The following is a 19781-nucleotide window of genomic DNA, read 5'->3' on the forward strand; positions in this document are numbered from 1 at the left end:
CCCCTCTTCAGTTTAAACTGAGGACTGTGTGTGTGTGTGTTTGAAAATTGACGTAAAATATTTAGAAGGCACGATCTTCAAAATACTGATTATTATTTTGGAGAGCCAGAAGATTTGTGTTTTTAACAGAATTATATTTGTTTAATAATTTTTGTAATAATTTATGGTGATGTATCTTGTGGGAAGGTCAAGCAGACTTTAGATAAACCCTTTTACAGTTTGACTGTTTCTTCACATTCTGTCTATAATTCATCTCTCGTGTAATTCTAAGAGAGCACAAATTGGGTGTCTCGATGATACCGCTTATGCACTATAAGGTCTTTTGACACTTTAGGAATGCTGCATCAAAAAGAAGAAAATTCTTGACCACCTGCTCTTAGGTTTTCATGTAGAGTAGTAGATAAATCTTAGCCTGGCAGTTTTACCACAATAATAAAATGGACTCTAGTTGTTGGAAGTTGATGGCAAGTGTCAGAGAGCAGTTTTGCACCCACTGGCCTGAAGGGATTGTCAGGAGATGAGGGAGATGTGGTGGCCTGACACTGTCCCAAGATGTCTACAGGAGTATGCTGAGGGTAGTAGATTCTTTTCTCTTCTTTATCCCTGCCATTATTTTCCCTTGTGAATTTCAAGGGAGAGTTAGGGAGGTTGATCAGAGAGAAGGTAGCATTGTCAGGGTCACTTCTGAACCCAGTTCTTAGTGTGTGCCATGAGCGACAGTCGTAGCATGGGGTGCCTGATGCTCTCGTCTTTTTCTCTATTTGGAGCAAAAACTATGGCAGAACGTACTTTCAAGTGAAAGGTCAGTGTTTTTGTGGCCAGTTCATTGGAATCCTGACAAAACTGGTATGAAATTTTAGAGCACAGATGAGGGAAGTAAGGATTACTACCTGTTATCTTGAGAATTCTATATTTCTGAAACTTTTACAACCATGGCCTGTGTACCTGTGTCCTTTATGCCCCAAGGCATGTTCCCCACCCCCACATAAACCCAGCAAAATAGCTATTAATATTAAAGATGTGAAGAGTGTTAGGAATTTTATTTAGTCAGAGAGCTGGATGAGTGCTAATTATTAAGAGCAAAAAGGGCACTGTCCTTCAATGACTGGTATTTCTTGTCTTTTGAAAGTAAAAGCAAAGTGAATAAACATTATTTGTTACTTGAATCTATACAAAGGGAAGGGTATACTGAGAAGACAACTCAGATGTGTAATTGTGTTTCTAACAGTATTTTCCAAGTTGTATGGATTAGTTTGCAGCTGACAGACACTTGGTTTTGTGGAGTTGAGGAGTATTTTTGAAATTATGGCTATTTCTTAAAAAGGGGTTGCTTAGCACTGGATATACTACAACTGAACAGTTTTCCCCCAATAAGGTTGTTTATCCTTGGAGTTTTGGAAACCATGAAGAGAAGGAGAAATGTGAAAAGCTTGTTTATGTGGTGATAAAAGAGGAAGGAGAACAAGCCTAGGGTCAAGAGATGGGGAAAGTGCAGAAAAGTTGCAGGTGAAGGAGCAGTTAAGGTAATTTGCCTTGTTGGATAAACTGGATCATGATCTTGGGGAAGACAATGTCAAGAAAGAAGTTCTTGAGTTGAAAAATCTGGGCCATAAGATCTGTAGGTTCTGACATGACCAAATGTGTGTCTTCATTCAGACAGGTTAATTCTGCACAAGCTTTATATTTAATAGAGATTTTGGTAATATGGAGGATCACTGTACAACAATCATGAAACATATCCTCCTGGATTGACGGGTTATCTTTGTCTTTTAAAATTCTCATACTTGCCTTGCTCAGATCCCTCAATAATTCTGACAAACCTGCCTAGGAACCAATCTGCCACAATTGGATGGGCTGCTTCCTAAATTAGATGTGGTAGGCTTGAAGTACATTTTTTCCTAAGCAAAAAAACCCGAACATAATAGTGATCCTTAATTCTGAGTTATGTATTTTGTACTAAAATAAAATTGTCAGAGGCCGAGATATCAATGAGATTATTTTATATTTATTTTGAAAAACAGAATCTGTTTGTGATAATGGATAGTATGTGTTGTCCTATATAATTTTACTGAACAAGGAAAGACATTACTTGATTTTTAAGTGACTGTCTTACCCAGAAGGAATTTTGGAATTATGGATTCTAAATCTTTTGAAATTTAGCCTTGATTCATAAAGCCAAACCAAAGTAATGTCATGACTAATATAATAGTACATTTATATAAAGCAGATTACTTGACTATGAGATAATATGCTCAGTTCTATATCAATATTAGATACAAAAAGTGTATCCAGGCTATTGGCTTATTAAAAGCTCTCGCTGGGCTTCCGTGGTGGTGCAGTGGTTGAGAGTCCGCCTGCTGATGCAGGGGACATGGGTTCGTGCCCCGGTCCAGGAAGATCCCACATGCCACAGAGCGGCTAGGCCGGTGAGCCATGGCCGCTGAGCCTGTGCATCCGGAGCCTGTGCTCCGCGACGGGAGAGGCCACAACGGTGAGAGGCCCGCGTACTGCAAAAAAAAAAAAAAAGCTCTTGCTAATTGTCGATATTCATTTCAGATACTATACATTAACTTAGTGAGGGAAGTAATACTAGAAAGTAGAGAGTTTCAGGGAGCAACTCAGGGGCCTAACATGTCTTTAATGTGATTATATTCTCGGTGGATCTCTCTCATCTAGTTCTCCACATACTGTTACTAAAAATAGCAAACATTTGTTAAATATTTACTGTGTTCAGGACTTTCTCAGGACTTTACATGTATTAAATTCCCTTTTGGTTGTTACTGCTATTAATTCCAACTTAAGGGTGAGAGACCCAAGGCACAGTGAGGCTGATGGACTTGTCCAGGGTGACAGGCCCAAGTGTGGGGCAGGTCTCTGAACACAGGTCTCTATTTGCTCCTGTTGAAACCTAGGAGGTTTTGCTAATGGCATACAGAATGGGTTTTAAATTTTAAAGAGACTGTTAAATTTCTGACAGCTATTCAGACCATTGAACGCTTTATCTTTTTAAATGTGTTCTTTCTTTGGAAATTTGTTATCATCTTATAGATTCTTACCCAAGGAGAACATTTATGATTATCATCAGCATAACTAGAGATGATGCATGAAATGTGCTTCTCTTCATTTGTAATGTAGTGGAAGAGTTTTAAATTTTAAATTGTACTCCTAGCCTAGAAGATTTATAATGTAATGGATTAGGAATTTACTGGGTGTCCCTTATGTGATGGAACCCTCTAGTTTGGGTCCCAGGGATGTGATAAGGAGGAAACATGAACTGTTCTTCCAAGTAGGTGCATATTCATTCTTGCTGACTTTATAGGCTCTTGCCTTGGGTCACAACAAAGGTTAGATCATACCACAAAGCATGCATCATGCTTGTGTAGCCTCCTTTCCCATAGTTTTTTCAAGGGTTGACATGAAAAACATGTCTGCCTGTTCTCTGAAAGCTCCTTGGGGATATTTTCTGACATGTTTCCTTATTGTTCCTAAAGCTGGCTCTATTTTAAAGATAATTCACAGACTTTTGCATTTGTGTCATTCCCCCCAAATAAACCAATGTGCTTTCTTTATCAGACGAAAGCTGTTGATTTTCTTCTTTGCCTTGGCCAGGAAGATCAAGGCCCAATTAGAATATACTAGTGTATACTAGAATTGTTTCATTGCTCTGTTAGGGCTTTTTTGTGAGTTAACCAAAATGGTTTAGGATCGGTGAAATTGCTATACTCAACACAATATTTGCAATATAATTTCAAGAGATTCTTGCATCCTATGAAACATATCCTGGACCCTTAGAATGAAGAATCCATGCTTTTGATCTTTTTACATCCTTATTTCAATCATTCTGTACATATGAATGTATTTTGCTAAGTTTCCTTGACTTTTAGGCTATATGTAAATGATAAATACATTGTTTTCAGAGATCTTTAGGTGCTGAGCACTTACCCTCTATGTATTTGGCAGTGAGGCCATAGGAAACGTTTTTGTTTATCACAGGAGGAACTTTTTTGGTTCTCATGATAATGAAGCATATAAATGGCTGTAGAGTTTTTATCGTTTGATTTGCCAGAAAAAGCAACCTGGAGATTTTGTGTGTGTGTGTGTGTGTGTGTGTGCGCGCGCGCGTGTGCGCACGCGCGCACACTTAGTAGAAATACCAGGTCCTAAAGATGGAGTTTTTGTGCACTGAGCACAATTGTGAATGGATATTCAGTAAAGTTATGACATTTTTACATCTCTTCGCTGTGGTTCTTGGTGAAGTCTCTTCATGGAAGTTGTGAAAAGGCTTTGGGAATTGTCTCTGGGGCTGCAGTTTTAAAATCTGGTTCCCAAATGAGGGAAGAGCCTTCTCTCTTTGGGTGGTGGTAGAGCCATTGGCCCCTGCCTTCAGGATTGCAGGATTGTTGTTCACAGGTGCTCCTTCATGTTGGAGGTCCTGAGATGAAGGATGGGCTAGCTTTGCTCTTGGCCTCCATGTTTAAAAGGAGGGTATATTCACTTGGTGGGCTTTGCAGGAAAGCATGTTTCATTGTACTTGCCTTTGGAGATGTCTTGCTCTTTAATGTCTCCTTCAGATAGAGCTTCAGGGAGGCTCAGCATCTGTCCCTTAGAGGTGTTCCCAAAACATTGGCTAGTGAGGAGGAACTCATGCTAAGGGGAGATGTGGGAATAGCTGTCATTTTCACCTCTTTTCCCCTTCTTTCTTTGTAAAAGACAATTTGTAGTACATTTTGTCTCTCTAAGGGAGACTCGAGTACCCAGCTGGTTAGATATATTTAAAGAAAGAAAAAAAAATCTCTTCACACAGACCTTGAAGAATTCTATTATAAATCTGAGTGGGAACCTGAGAATGCTGTGGCATACAGGCAAAACTAATTAAAATAACTGATAAAGAAATCAGATGTAGCTTTACATGGGATTTTCAAGATTAAAATGTACGAGAATTATGTTAATAAGCTCTGCTTTTAACTCTATAAAGGATAGGAACTCATTCCTTTGTGCAACTTGAAACTACTATCACCTGTGCCCTCTAGTGCATACTGGATGAGTTAGTTTGACAGTAAAATTCTGTATTGTGCTTCCTGCCTCTGCCCTAATTCTGCTGAGGTTCCTGGTGTAAGAATTCCCTTAGCCTCTCTGATCCCCTCATCCCTAGGTGTTTATTCCTGCCTGTCTGGTCCTGTTGTACTGCTCCTGGCCTGGAGAATTAGTAAGGTCATCCTGGCAAGTACAGCGACCTGTGGCAGTCAATTCTCAAGGCCAGGGCAGTTTCTGCCCCCAGTGCTGCCGAGGCAAAGCATGCTGTCCTGAGGATGTTTATGCCAAGCAAGGGAGACTAGTTAAAAATCTTCCCTCCCTTTCCCCTATCCATACTTACTGAGCTGGTGTCTGGGATAGAGTGGGTTATGTAGGGATCCTAGAGACCCCAGCATGGTCAGCACCTGTGGACCTCCCTCCCAGGAGTGGTGTGCAAGGTACTGCTAGGATCTACCCCAACAGATCCCTGAGGTAGAGGCCAAGTTACTGTTTGCTGGGTATAGGCAATCAAGTACCTTTTTGAAGTTCCCCAGGCTGTGGCTGAACACAGGGGAGGGTGGGGGATGGCGGCCAACCTTAGGCCCTGTGAGCCCCACAGATAGCTGTTTGTCCACTTGCTAAGGCTTGTGACAGAGCAGCTTCTTATTGCATGACTGCTGTTTACTGGCATGGTGGCTTTTTAGCCAGCCCTCCCCTCCCTGCCTTACTTCCTAGCCTAGTTTTGCCTGTCTCCGAATGAAGACAGGTGATGATTAGCTGCCCTTTTTCCAACTGGCACATTTGGCATTGTAGAGAGCATGGTACAAAACAACTGTTCATTTAAGGTTTCTATATCTGTCATAAATGAGTTTTCAACTTTCACATGTCAAAATTGATAGGTTACCAAGGAAAAGCTTTGGAAAAAAAAGAAAGACATTGGCTGTTTACAGTATACACAATTTTAATAACAAAACTTCCCTGTACACTGCACTTGGTTACCCCCCCACCCCCATCGCCCCAGTATAATCGTATTTTCTTCCCACCCTCCCAACCCACTTGACCACCTCCCACCCCCACCCACCCACCCAGATGGCTTAGGGTGATTGAACACAATAGGTTTGGACTGTACTTTCAGTTTCCAGTTTCAGTGTTGATAGGAATGTTCATCAAACATTCCATAGATCAGGCTTTTAAAAAATTACCAAGGAAGAATAGGTTAATTGAAGGAGTAGCAGACATTTCCAAATGTCTGCAATAGCAATATGAAAGCTTAAACAGTCATTTACTACTCGTTTTTTGCCTTAAATTATTTAAGTACTATGAGTTTCCCTAGGTTAGGAACAGAAATATTTAATTATCTGTGGATGGCCTTATCACTTTTGTCTTCTTTTTCTGGTTGAAGCAATTTAGCCAATAAGGTATGAAAAGCATGTCCCAAAACAGATTTTTGAGACCAGTCTGTCATTGTATTGCTTTATTAGGAAAATGATCATGTAAGTCATCTTCTAAAAATAGTATTTCAAAATTTCATACTGATATCCACACTTTGGAGAGAACGGGACATTTATAGCTCCCCCTCATAGTTGCGTAGGAAGTATGCCTTAAGAAAATGATATGCCTGTTTTGAATTTTAGGATTAAGACCTCATGCTACATAGGGTTCATTTTTATTGGAAAGAGTCTAGCTCTTGGTGACTAGCATTAGAATAAGCAGATGGATTTTAATAATTAGTGGAGTGGGAAAGTTCAATCAATTCCATTCAATGAATCGGTACAGAAATTAACTTAGGCACATTAAGAAATTACATGTGTTAGTGCAGATTTTTGGCTTAAAAAATTAGTATCTTTGCTATTTGATGTTGGCAGTGGGTATTCTCTGAGTGGTGTAAGGATTTGCAAATTTATCAGCTCACTCTTCTGTCAGAAAGGTGATTGAAATCCCTGGCAAGCTACAGAAATGAATATAAATGATTCCAAACTAGCTCTTGGTTACTAGGTGGGTACAGTATCATAGCCTTTGTTAGCTTGCTTTTTCCAGAGATTTAATTATTTTTCTGTTTTTTAAGTGGTCATTTTCCTCTAATCTTGAAAGTGAAAAAAGGGAGAGGGGACGTTGAAGAGGATAAAACGACAGCAAAAAACAAAAGGCCTAACATTATATTACCAGGATCTGCAGTGTAGTTGTGATGCTCTTCCACCCGAGCCAGTTGGTAAAGAGAGCACATATGACTAACAGCCTCATCTTCAAACCTGTGCTGATACCAAAACACAAATAGACCAAAATTAAAAGAAATTCTGCCTTCTATAGGCAATTGAAAAGGGAAGTTTGCACTTTAAATGGACAAGGAAAATGCTATTTGGCACTGTTATTCACTTTTCTCAGAGAGCATTGCCCAAAAAATGAAGGGCCAAAAAAAATCTGTTAATTTTCAACTGAAAAGTATGCCTTGGTGGCCTTGGCTATGCTGTTCCCCTGAATTACTAAATGGCTTGCTTTTCCAATTTTCTTTCCTACATACATTAAGGATTTTGCCAATTGACGGTCCATTTCACTAACTGTAATCTTTAGGATTAATGTGGGGACTCCCAGCCACTATTTCTCACCCTTCTGCTCACAGTTTTAATTAATTTTAGGTTGTGGTTGAAATGATGGAAACTACTTCTCTGCTATCCTCCAGGGCTAGTGGAATCTTGTGTGTCTAGGACACAGTTGTATTGTGATAAAGTTGTTCTCTGACAAATGGCCATGGTTACCCTGATAAATGGGTTGGTAAATTTTAGCTTGTGGAGCTCTCATTTGTAATGGGGCTTCTGATCCAGCCCTTCTGTAAGGAAGCTGTGAGACGTGCTCTGTGCCGTAAAATCAGCTTCTGTCCTTGCCCAGGCAGGCCTAGTGTCTGGTTTAACAAGAGGTGAAATGCTCAATGCTCAGGATCAGTTGAGATGGGCTGAGACTTTGCCAAACTAATCTACCCACCTTAAAAATTGTAAAGAGCACATTCTTACCATAATTTGTGATCTTGTCTGCTTTTTACTGAGACACATTTTCTTTGAAATGTAGGTAGACATCCCTCTCTTAGTATTAAATCTCATGGATTAAACTAATCTTAACATGTTTCAATTCAATCTTGGGAAGAAATATGCCTTGAATGAAGGATATCATGTTAAGTAAAGATAACTTTTTTTATGGTAGTGGTTTTCTCTAAGAAGTTATGTCTTTTTTCTCATCAGCAAATGTCAGTTGTAAAAATGCTCATTCTTCTAAAATCAAGTCAGTAGTCTAATTTCATGGTTTTTGCTACTACATACATGGAACCTCATTTATGGAAAAATTCTGTGTCAATTGGTAACTTGCATCTAAATTCTAACTATGTCATAGTTTCTCCATAGAAATCATAATGGAAGAAACAAAGTACTTGTGACTCTTTTCTACACGAATAGTGTGGCATCATAATGATTTTTTAATTTCTGAACATTTATATTAATACCAGAGAACCTCCCCCACTCCCCTTTCCAGCTGCAGGTCCCCGGGCCTTGCCCTGTTTGATGCAGATCATGTATAGTTGCCAATTTGCTTGGCTGCCTTTTAACTTTGCTAACCTGTTTCAGCAAGAGTCATATTTCAAAATGCTGCCTTTCTCTTTCATCCCCTCACCTCCTTCGAGTTACCACTGTGTGGCTGCATAGGCATATGTTGTGTTCTGTCATGAGACGGTTTGCCTCAGATATGTGTTGTTCCCTTCACTTAGAAGGACCTGCTCTTACAGTAAGAATAGGTATCCATTAAAATGTCAAAATTTAGCATATAATTTTTATAAAGTGATTTTTTTTCAAGGTTCCTTTAAAATTTATTCTAACAAGAATCAGTATTATGCCTGTTGCTAGCCAGTTATTTTTAATTTGGCTCTTTGAGGCCTGAAGATCAGGAAAAGGCAGAAGAAAGAGGTTTAAACCCCTTTGTCAAGGCATCTTTGATCATGGCAGTTGAGGGAGAGATGGAGGTGGGGGGTGGATGACAGGGGGAGAAAGAGAGAGACTGGGAGAGAGAGTGTATTTGTGTGTGTGCTTTCAAACTAGAGTGAGCAGCTGGTCATAGGATTGCTAAATTGACTCAGTTTATCTCTTTTCTCTCCAAAATAATTTCTAAATCTTTTTTCACATATAAATGTATATATAGGATTTAGTAAACTAATTAGTAAAGTGATAATTTAACACTAGTTTAAAGTAAGTATCTAAATGCCACAAAAATCAACATGTCCATTATAAGTCAAACTAGAGATATGAAACGAAGTCAGTGTAATTATTTAGTATTGATTTCATTGTAATGAGACCTTTTCACAATCACTTGGATTCATTGTTTAAATATATTAAAGAGTCCCTCAACTTATTAGAATTACATAAAGGGTTCTGATTTCATGATATGGACTTTGATAATATCTATTAACCCAGGCAAAAACTCTGGAAGAAGAGTGTTTAATATTGACCAGTCTTCAGCATATGTGAAATTCTACTCCCCACGCTGGCAGTAAATAATAGGTTTGAGTAAATACCAAATTATCATACAAGAGAACTTTGCTAAGTCTCCTTTTAAGCAGCAAGCCAGTTGTGGTACTTGGGGTAGAGAGCAATGATCAAACAAGTATTGATCCATATCTCTTTCTGCTCAGTAGCTTCTTTCCAAACTGTTTTCAGTAGAAAAAAATAGCATATGGAGACCTTAGTGTAAATGTTTACCCACAGTAGCATATAATTACATACATGAAGTGTCTTATTTTGAAGTAAGCATTTTTAGACTTTCCAACAAGAGTGCAAATTAATGTGAGCATCGCTTCATTTAACACTTAAAGTATGGTTTCATTAAAAAAAATTAAAAATACTTCAACACGTCAGAAACCTAAGTCTCCACTTGGTTTGGAAAAATTAGCCTTATTGTCACCATTGGTAAAAATTAGATATGTATTTAGCCCCTACTATGTAAAATAGGTTACTTATCTGATGTGATTTTTGATGATGGGTAGATATTATACTTCGCATTCTTTGTATGGCAGCTGCTGACACTTGCACTGTCCATAACCATTAATGATGATGAAAGGTCCTTCATGGGTGGGTTCATATTCATTATATGGTCCTTGGTCTGACATGTTTGACATATGGAGTCGTGTTTGGGATCGGAGCTGCCTGTGGTTCTGAATCATTGAGCACTGCCTAATTCTTCTTAAAGTGGGAGGGCAGCACTTCCTGGAGATGAACACTATAAAAATAATAAAAAAGAAAGAAAACAATAAAGCCATTGTTCCCGTAATTACCCGCTGAGTGAAGATGGCATTGTCTGGTTCGGGAAAGTGTTCCTCAGTAGTAACTGCTATGCCCGCAGTAGTTGGGATTTCTTTGTCTCCCACATGGTAACTTGATGAGCTTATTCTTTTTGTATATTCAGTGGTTGGATCTTTATAAGTTGTAGCCATGGCGGTGACAGTGGTTGATAAATTCCAGCAGAGCTGAAATCCGTGGACTGCATCTAGTATATCCTCTCCTTGGGTGTGGTCGGGGCTGTGGCATAGGATGGAATGCTCCCACCGACCTTGGAAACTGCCCAGCCAGGAGGCCAAAGCACATATTCGAGGGCTGCATTCCCACAGATTGCCAGAGAGGCCAACGGTTGTGAGGGATCTCAGGGAGTTTAAGATCTTGGAATCAAGGCTGTTTAACTTGTTGTTATCCATGAGGAGTATTTTAAGATTAGGCATCGTTTCAAACACTGTCAGGTCGATGGCTTTTATTTCATTTCCAGTCAGGTCTAGCTTTTCTAAAGTGCCCCAGGTCCACTCCATCCCACATGTCAAGTTGCTAATTTTGTTCCATTGTAAGAAGAGTGTGTGCAGACTGCTTAGCCGTAGGAAATGAGCAAAATTAATCTTCGTCAGCTGGTTGTGCTCTAGGTGAAGCTCTCTCAGTTTGATTAATCCTGCAAATCCATTGCGAGCCAAACTTCGCAAACGGTTTGTGCTCAAATCCAGAAACTCCAGACTACGACAGTCCCAGAACAGGCGTACTGGGATAGTCCGCAGGGAGTTGGACCGTAAATGCAAGGTCTGTAGCTTCCGGAGGCCATAGAAGAGCTCTGGGTGCAGAGATGACAGCTGATTAAAAGACAGGTCCAAATTTTGCAGGTTAATCAGTTGGGTAAAAGTTGTGTTTGGTAAATAAAATATTTTGTTGGAACTTAAGATTAATTCCTTAAGTTTATATAGTCCTTGAAAAGCATCTTCTTTTACTGTTGATATTTGATTATGGTCTAAGTGGAGCCAGGTAAGTTGACTGAAGCTGGCAAATTGATCCCTTTCAAGCTCTGTGATGTGATTGTGCCTCAGGGACAGGCCCAGAGAGCCCTTGTCTGTGGTGTTTGGCACTGAGTGGAAGCCCTGAGAGTCGCAGTAGAAGAGCAGCTTCTCACAGCGGCATTTGGGTGGACATGCCATACCCAGGGCAGGCAGCATTTTTAAAACCATACTCATTGCATATATTGCTGCCAGCATAGGGGCCCCTAATGGCCACTTGAAATGTAAGCCTGCAGAATATAATTTAAGGAAGACAAGAAGATAGGATATTTTTCAGCAGAGCGTATGGGCTATTAAAACAACAACAACAACAACAACAACAACATAACATTATGGCAAAAGATTTCACTACATATAACTTATTTTTCATTTGCTGCAGGAACACTAACCTTGTTAGTATGACTAGAACAAAACTTAAACCATTAAGAAAGAATATAAAACACATCCTATCATCAGCAATATATGTTTTTACCTAAACCTCAAAATCCAAAAATGTGACAGTGATCTCCCTCATAAAATGTGAATTCAGTGGCTTATTATTTTAAAAGCGTTGATTCCTTGCTGACTGTACAAGACACATAAATACATGGACTTACCCATTCTTCTGAGCACATTGGAGCCTGCATTCAGTCTCGGCTGTCAGACTCAACGCAGTGAGTCTGTAAAAGGCTCTAACATGCGGGAGCCTTTGACCAGTTTCCTGTTTTCTGTGTCCCAGGCTTTCCGAGTAAAATTGAATCCACCAGGGTGAGTTGTTTTTTCCTTAGGATATTCCTCTCGAAAGCATTGGTTTCATTTTCTGTGACCACTCTGATCCCCTAAATCAGTTTTGAATATGTTATTAATTTCGTCCTCCTCTGACTGCTCATCTGGTTAACCAAAGCTTCAGCCTCTCCTTTCTGCAGCCGTTAGTTCTCTCGGTCTTAACTTGTTGATGGCAGATGGGCGGCTTGTTGCAGAGAAGAGCTCCTGGAGCAGCATGAGTGCATTTACTGAAAAGCTTTTCCGAGAAACGGCACAAGAATGGATTTGCTTATGTGCTGCGACCACACAGAACTGTATATAGGCTGACGTCACCGGGTGACGTGTCTTTTGTTTGGGTTTTCCAGAAGCTTTACTGTTATAAAGCAGTGTGCTTTGTAACAGTATCGGGGTCGTTGTTAAGACCCCTGATTATAATGAAGCGAGAAAGAAGAACTCCTGACTTAAAAACATGGTATTCCTTCAGTGTAGGAAGCAGCAGTGAGGTTGTAATAAAGGCTGCATTCAAGAAGACCCGTCTGAACAGTGAGTTGGGTTAGCAGAGTGATGATTTTTTAATGCTTGGGAGAGCCAGTGTTAGACTGCCGATTCTGCATAGAGAGATCATCTAAATGGGCAGGAGCCTGCACAATTTATGAAGTGCTGATTTAACAGCAGCCTCTGCAAGTGCCTGCTGCTCTGGTAGTTTGGAAAGCTACTCAATCACCTTGCTGTCATGCTTGGTTAACATAGAAGTATGACTATGATTTGCTTCAAATGTGTTGGTAAACTAGCTAAGTGGGCTTTGTTTCTTTGTCATTAAGAGTTTAACATCATAAACTAAGAATAAAGGGCAAAAAAAAAAAGGTTGGAAAACAAAGCATTTGGTTATTTTGCTCTTTGAGAATTTCAGGAGAAATCTAATTAAAAAGATTCTTCTTCTCTGTCTTATTTTATATAATAGTGTTTTATCACAGTGCTAATTGAAAAATAATGCTGATTTGATCTTTGGATGTCTTCGTAGGAGAAAAGGGTAGGTTGATACAGTCATTTAATATTGCATGCCCTAAGTGTTAACAGTGGAACAAATGATTTAGGACAAATGGTATAGCGTGGCTGGATTCTGACATGGTCCCTTGTATTTACCTCAGAATTTCACCTACTTCTTCGGCTAAAAGCCTCTACTGCTCTGGGATTGGGGCATTGTGACCCTCAAACAATGGAGCATTTACACACTCAGTAGTGCCTACTGGCACACTTAAGAACTGACTTTGAGTCTTATACTAACTGTTGTTGAAATCTCTCTAGGGAATACAAAAGGTCACTCATACTCTGGAATAGGATTTTTGCTTTGGCTGTTTTTACTTGACCTAACACCATCTTCTCCCTGTCGAATAGTATCACTTTTCAGAATTTGGTTATGACTGTACAGCTCCATGTTTACTATTGTATAAATGTAAAAGATATTTCTACTGTGAGTCAGGGTCATATTTTCAGGCCTGACAAAGGTAAGGCCTTTTATACATCTGACATTATTGATTTGGCCTTCCAGGCCATTTCTCCCATATAATTGGCACTTATCCTTAGTAGGTCTTGTCTCAGACCTGAAGGCAGAAATCTGAAAACTACCCATTGTGTCTGTGAAACCAGAACGTCATCAGTCTGTTGGCTTCCAGGGGCTTTATCACACTGGGCATGTGTAAGAAGTTATTGTCTCAAGGGGTATAGTTTCTGTGTTGGAGTGTGGTGCTAGAGTGAGGACTGGAAGACTCCAAGGTGCCTTCCTCAGGGCTCTGTGGAGACAGCAGCAGCTGCAGGTGTGTAGTTTGGCTCCTCCTAGAAGCAGACCCCAAGGTAGGATTAGAAGTATAAGAATTTTATTGAGGAAAATGCCTGGATGTGTAAAGGGAGAGAGAAGACAGCAGGAATACACTTAGGTCTGGTAGAGTCTAACAACTGTGGGGCATGTCTGATACCTCTGAAAGGAGAAGACTGAAGGAAAGACTCTGTGGGCAGTGCAGTTCTAAGATAGTGTGCCCAAGCCAAAGTTACCCATGAGTGGAACCCCTTATTCTCAGGAACTAGTACTCCCACTGTATTCCTGCTTGCTGGTTAAGGAAGGGAGGGAGAGGTCCTGTTTTAGACTTCAAGGATGCCACTCCCCCAACTGACCTTGATCCTTTCCATAGTCTTTCTCTCTTGTAAGCTAGAAGTTCTTAACCTGGGTCCATAATTGGCTTGTAGAATTTTGTTGCTTGTGCATTTTTCTGTGGATAAGGTTTAATGAAATTCTTACAGGGTCTGTGACCATAGGTTTCAGAGTGACCGTTCTATAGGAACTTGCTCCCAAAACTTCCAACGAGGGGAGTCTGACAAGGGTGTTAATTTTTTTTTTTTTTAAGGAAAAGAAGCCCTTGGGATACTGTAAATGCTCTTACTGAAGTCAGCCACCCTCTGATTAAAAAAAAAAACTTTGCAAGGCAGGAGGAGCTGGATTAAATTCTCCCCTGAAGTAACAACTTTAGTTCCATGTGGAGAAAAGCATTAGAACCAATTGGATTAGAGCAACCATGATTAGGAATGAGTTGTATGTGAAAATTTAGAGGGAAGAACATTTCCTTCCCCTTAAACTCTTGGTTCTTTTCTGCTCTGTAGTCTGCTTGGCCTACTTCTTATACTAACAAATGGAAAACCCTTAAGTTACATTATCCCAATACTGCTATAACAGATTTGTGGGCAAGGAAAATTGCGCAGAAAAGCACCAGTGCAATCAAGAGTAATTATTTTTTGATGCATCTGGAGAGTGGGCAGTAATGCCTGCCATATCACAGTACCCAGAGAGCACAGTCCGTCTAGGTCACCAGCCATCTTGCCCACTTGCCCTCTCTTTGGGTTCGAAAGGTTTAGACTGTGGAATCAAAGAAGATGTGAGTTTGTTTTAAAATTGGTTGAAGTACCATAGTTCCTATTGATGGAACTTTTTATCATTTTTTGATCTTTATCTTTCTTTAGCTAAAAGGACTAAAAAACCCATGTTCTTTCTGAATTAAACTTTTTCTTGGTTTCATTTTACAACAGCTTTATTCTGCATACATATGCCTTTGACTTAAAGTTGCAGTACAACCTCTGGAAGGTACTTTCCATATCATCTGTTTCAATTTTCACTGTTTTAGTTGTTTGTGACAAGGCAAAGGACAAGTAAAATCTGGCCCGCCTGTCCTCTCTGTAAATGGTTGTAAGCAAATTAAATGAGTCATGTGGCAGGGCTGAGGTGTTGTAGTTACCTGCATTACTCTACATGATAGTTTGCTTTGAATATATATTGCTAATTAGGGACAAATACTTCCCCACTTGGAGAAGCAGATGTATGGGTATATACATGAAATCTTCTAATTTGTGGTAGAGAGGGAGCTGGATTTTGCTTTATGCTAAGGAGTCAAATGTTTCTTAACTAATCATGCACGACTCCAAAAATTTTAATACCCCAGCACCCAAAAGTGTGGTGGGGAAGCACAGAGGTGCTCTGGAGAAGTATGTTAAAATAAACCTTTTTGCTTCCAGTCTTGGTCATCATTCCTTGGAGATCTCCTTACGATCATCAAAAAGTGATAGACATTTTTAGGGTGGAGATCCAAGATTTGTGGGTCTGAGTATATCCCCTCCTAAGAACCTTTTAGGGTTCTTAGTGGCAGCCACATACTTGGGCCTATACTGTATCAACACCTGTATTAGAGTGAGTGGGTTTTACTAGCCTGTTTTTGGAGGCGGGAAAGAAAGAGGATGGGAGAATATTCTGATAAATCCTAGAGTTGTTCACTGCTTTCAGACGTGTGTATTTGGAGACAAAGATTGACTGTTCTTTTAAACTATTTATTTATTTATTTGCTGTGTTGTGTCTTTGTTGCTGTGCGCGGGCGGGCTTTCTCTAGTTGTGGCAAGTGGGGGCTACTCTTCGTTGCAGTGCGCGGGCTTCTCCTTGTGGTGGCTTCTCTTGTTGCGGAGCACGGGCTCTAGGCTCACAGGCTTCAGTAGTTGTGGCGTGTGGACTCAGTAGTTGTGGCACGCAGGCTTAGTTGCTCTGTGGCATGTGGGATCTTCCCGGATCAGGGCTTGAACCCATGTCCCCTGCATTGGCAGGCAGATTCTTAAACCACTGTGCCACCAGGGAAGTCTGACTATTCTTTAAAATTTTTGATTTGCTCTTTAAAAGCTACTGGGGTTTGGCACTAAACCATTTGTTATCTTCCCAAGAACCAGAACTTATCTGATAGAGGCAGATAGAATATGTAAGGATTGATGGACTTACCAATCTGTCATGTTAGAGATGGGCTAAAGAGTAGTTGATTATCCCAGGTAGAGCCAGAGGATCTGAGAACATTTAAAATTCTAGGCTCTTAGAGTTTCGGTGAAAGCACAGGGGACCACTGTTGAGTGTAAATAAGTATCTCTATTGCTGGGATCTTTCCTTTCAAAAGCCCTTTAAGAAGTAGACTGTCGGGCTTCCCTGGTGGCGCAGTGGTTGAGAGTCCGCCTTGGTGCCCTGGTCCGGGAAGATCCCACATGCCGTGGAGCGGCTGGGCCCGTGAGCCATGGCCGCTGAACCTGCATGTCCGGAGCCTGTGCTCCGCAACGGGAGAGGCCACAACAGTGAGAGGCCCGCGTACCGCCAAAAAAAAAAAAGAAGTAGACTGTCCACGTTAAGCCTACAGAATCCCTATTTATGACCTCGTCTTTGCCCTCCATTAATTGTGATTTTTAAGTTCTTTTGTTATCTTTATTAAACATGACCGAGAAAGGAGTAGGAAGGAGTGATGGTTACACCAGTGATGATGAGCTGTGTCCCTTTTGATGCTGTGACTTACAAAGTTTGGTTTTGGAGGCATGTGCTTTTTGGCAATTGTTGGTATTGGTGGGGTGGCAGAACTAGGATCATGTGACAGCCTAATTCTGTTAAGCTAGCATTGTGATCTGTGCCCAGGGCTAGAAAATTCAGCAGTAAATTTTGAGGTGATGCACCTTAGGTAAGGGAAGATTTTCCATAGAAGTTTGAGCAGAGGTACATTTAGACCACAAAGATCTTTTATGTCACCTATTGTAGATATCAAACCAACCCAAACCAAACAGAACTATCCTGAGGTCTTGATAAATGCATAGACTCATTGAAATTTATATTGCCAAGCCCTTTTCTTATTCTTGCTTGCCAGTGGCTTCATCGTGTTCATGTTTCCCCCATCCTCTGTGCATGGCAGGCTTCGTTTTTTATTCTGAAGTAGAGCCGAGTTTGCTTTTTTTGTTTTGTTTTTAAAGATTTACTTTTTAAAAATTTATTTTTGGCTGTGTTGGGTCTTCGTTGCTGCGCACAGGCTTTCTCTGATTGTGACGAGCAGGGGCTACTCTTTGTTGTGGTGCGTGGGCTTCTCATTCTTATTAAAGAAATTAATTTTGTTTGTGAAATATTTTACAAAGATTTCTTCCAGTTAGTCATTTGTTTTTTAAAGGTTTTATGGTCTTTGCTATATATACTTAATTTTAATGAGTGGCAGAGAATCTTTTCCTTCTCGTTGGAAGGAAAAAAAAAAGTTTGTTCTCCCAGAGGTCACCACCGAAATGGGTAAAATCCTCCAGGAAATTCTAGTTCTTAATACTTTAAAAAAAAATCAGTTACAAACTTAAATGTAATTTCCTGTATGACTTTTACTTACTGCTCTGACCCACTGTTATGTCATTCTGAACTCCTGTCAAGCCCAGCACAGTACAGGGTCTTGCTGAATTAGGGGTTGCTCTGAATTATTTTATCTCAGATTAGAAACCCTCTGAGAGAAGGATTATGGCTCATCCTGCCTACTCCAGTGGATGTAGAGTGCTCAGTAAAGATAGTCTAAATAGATAGAAGTCTGTCCACGCAGGAGGAAGGTGGAATGGCTTCTTCATGCTTCTCTTAAAGATTGGTTTTAAAAGCCCTTTCACTGTCTCAGCCAAAACTGTGTTGCTTAGAGGTAGTCCCAGCTAATAACCTTTGCTTCTCCTCAATTCAGCTGATCTTTACTTGTTGAGGAGAAGCTTTATGTTGAAACCCCAAACATACCATATCTTTTTCTTAGAAAGCCCTTTTGTCACTGTGTAGCAGGGGCATACATATCAACATTGAGTGAGTCTAGGTGGTGTCTCTGCTTAGTGGAATAGAGTCTCTCAATTAGGTGGGAACCAAGAGTCACTTATTTTAAAGATTCATTGGGCAAACTTACTTTGGCCTAGCCAAAACTAGAAATACAAAATCATAACAGCCTTAATCTCAAAGAGAAGTAAGATCTTGTTTTACAGATCAGCAAGCCTTCTACTTTCATCAAGCTCATTATTAAGTTTGTAAGCGTGTGTACTCACCCCTATTATATTTTAAATTATTGGAACTGTAAACTTGCTATTTGGACTGGGTTTTTTTTTTCTATTTTTAAGAGATGCTTTGATTTAAAAGGTGGTCTAGGGTTTCCCTGGTGGCGCAGTGGTTGAGAGTCCGCCTGCCGATGCAGGGGACATGGGTTCATGCCCCGGTCTGGGAAGATCCCACATGCTGTGGAGCGGCTGGGCCCGTGAGCCATGGCCACTGAGCCTGCGCGTCCGGAGCCTGTGCTCCGCAACGGGAGAGGCCACAACAGTGAGAGGCCCGCATACCGCCAAAAAAAAAAGTGGGGGGGTGGTCTGTCTAGTATAACCTAAAAACTTCAGTAAGTAACTGCTTCTGAACTGCTCCCTACTGATTAATGAGGTATAAGCCTCTATTTCCTAAAGTAACAAGAAAGACAAATTGATTTTTAAGGTAGTTTGACAAAGAATTAACAGATTCATGTTGTGTGAATTTTGCCTTGTGAATGTAATTCCCTCAAAAGTCAAGTTTAAGGATTTGCTTTTATATAACTTTCTGAGTATTATAAATCCTTCTACCCAAATTGAGGACATTGCAAGGAATTAGGCTCTCATGAGGTTATTGAGCCCAGCCTTTGGATTTCAGATAACAGATGTTTTCTGGGTAAATGATCTATTAGAAACACCCCCCAAAATGTAGCTAGGTACAATGACAAATTTTACTAGGTTTACTTCAAAGTGAGTGCTTGAGTATCTAAGAAATGTACTGAGACTTTCCTGATTTAAGGATTAATTATGAGGTCAGTTTGATTTTTTTAAAATTCAGTTTTAGCCACCTTTGCCTTAGATCCTGGTATTTTGATCTTTGAGATTGTCAGTAACTAATTATACTTGTCAAGTTCTCTTCTGACTGATGGCCGTGAATAAATCACAGATTATTCCTACAAGTAGAAATGCTCATATTTTCTCAGTTTTTGTTGGGACTCTTTTTTTTTTTCCCCTTAAACCCATTAATATTAGTGGATTACTTAACTTTATTGACAGTACAGTTGGAGGAAAAGGTAAGGGATATGACCCTGACCAGATTTGATAGGGACCATATCAATGTATCAGTTATATTTCAACTTTTAATTTTAAGTCCTTTTTTGTCTCCTTTCTGCCTTCTGCTAAATAACCTGTATCCATCAGTATTCCTTCTCTTTTCTTCTAATAGCCCAGAGATGGAGGCAGAGGGACAAGTGTCATTGTCTCCATTTAACAGATGGGGGATAAGAGAGAGATTGAGTAATAAATGTACATTAAGAGGCACTCGGAAAGCGTGTAACCACAT

At 40.1% G+C, this 19781-nt stretch overlaps 2 protein-coding genes across 2 annotated transcripts in view; one reads left to right on the forward strand and one right to left on the reverse strand.

Annotated features, from left to right (window-relative positions):
- The window catches only part of CTNNA1 (catenin alpha 1), a 175822-nt gene that overhangs the window by 104995 nt on the left and 51046 nt on the right, over window positions 1–19781 (forward strand). The window lies entirely within an intron of this gene.
- Window positions 9257–12310, reverse strand: LRRTM2 (leucine rich repeat transmembrane neuronal 2). Its single transcript, XM_060091982.1, has 2 exons — window positions 11947–12310; window positions 9257–11580 (listed from the first exon to the last, which is right to left on the reverse strand). The coding sequence occupies exons 1-2, from the start codon at window positions 11948–11950 to the stop codon at window positions 10034–10036; spliced, it is 1551 nt and encodes a 516-aa protein (XP_059947965.1). The 5' UTR covers window positions 11951–12310; the 3' UTR covers window positions 9257–10033.

Source organism: Mesoplodon densirostris, chromosome 3 (genome assembly GCF_025265405.1).
Source record: "Mesoplodon densirostris isolate mMesDen1 chromosome 3, mMesDen1 primary haplotype, whole genome shotgun sequence".
NCBI classification, from domain to species: domain Eukaryota; kingdom Metazoa; phylum Chordata; class Mammalia; order Artiodactyla; family Ziphiidae; genus Mesoplodon; species Mesoplodon densirostris.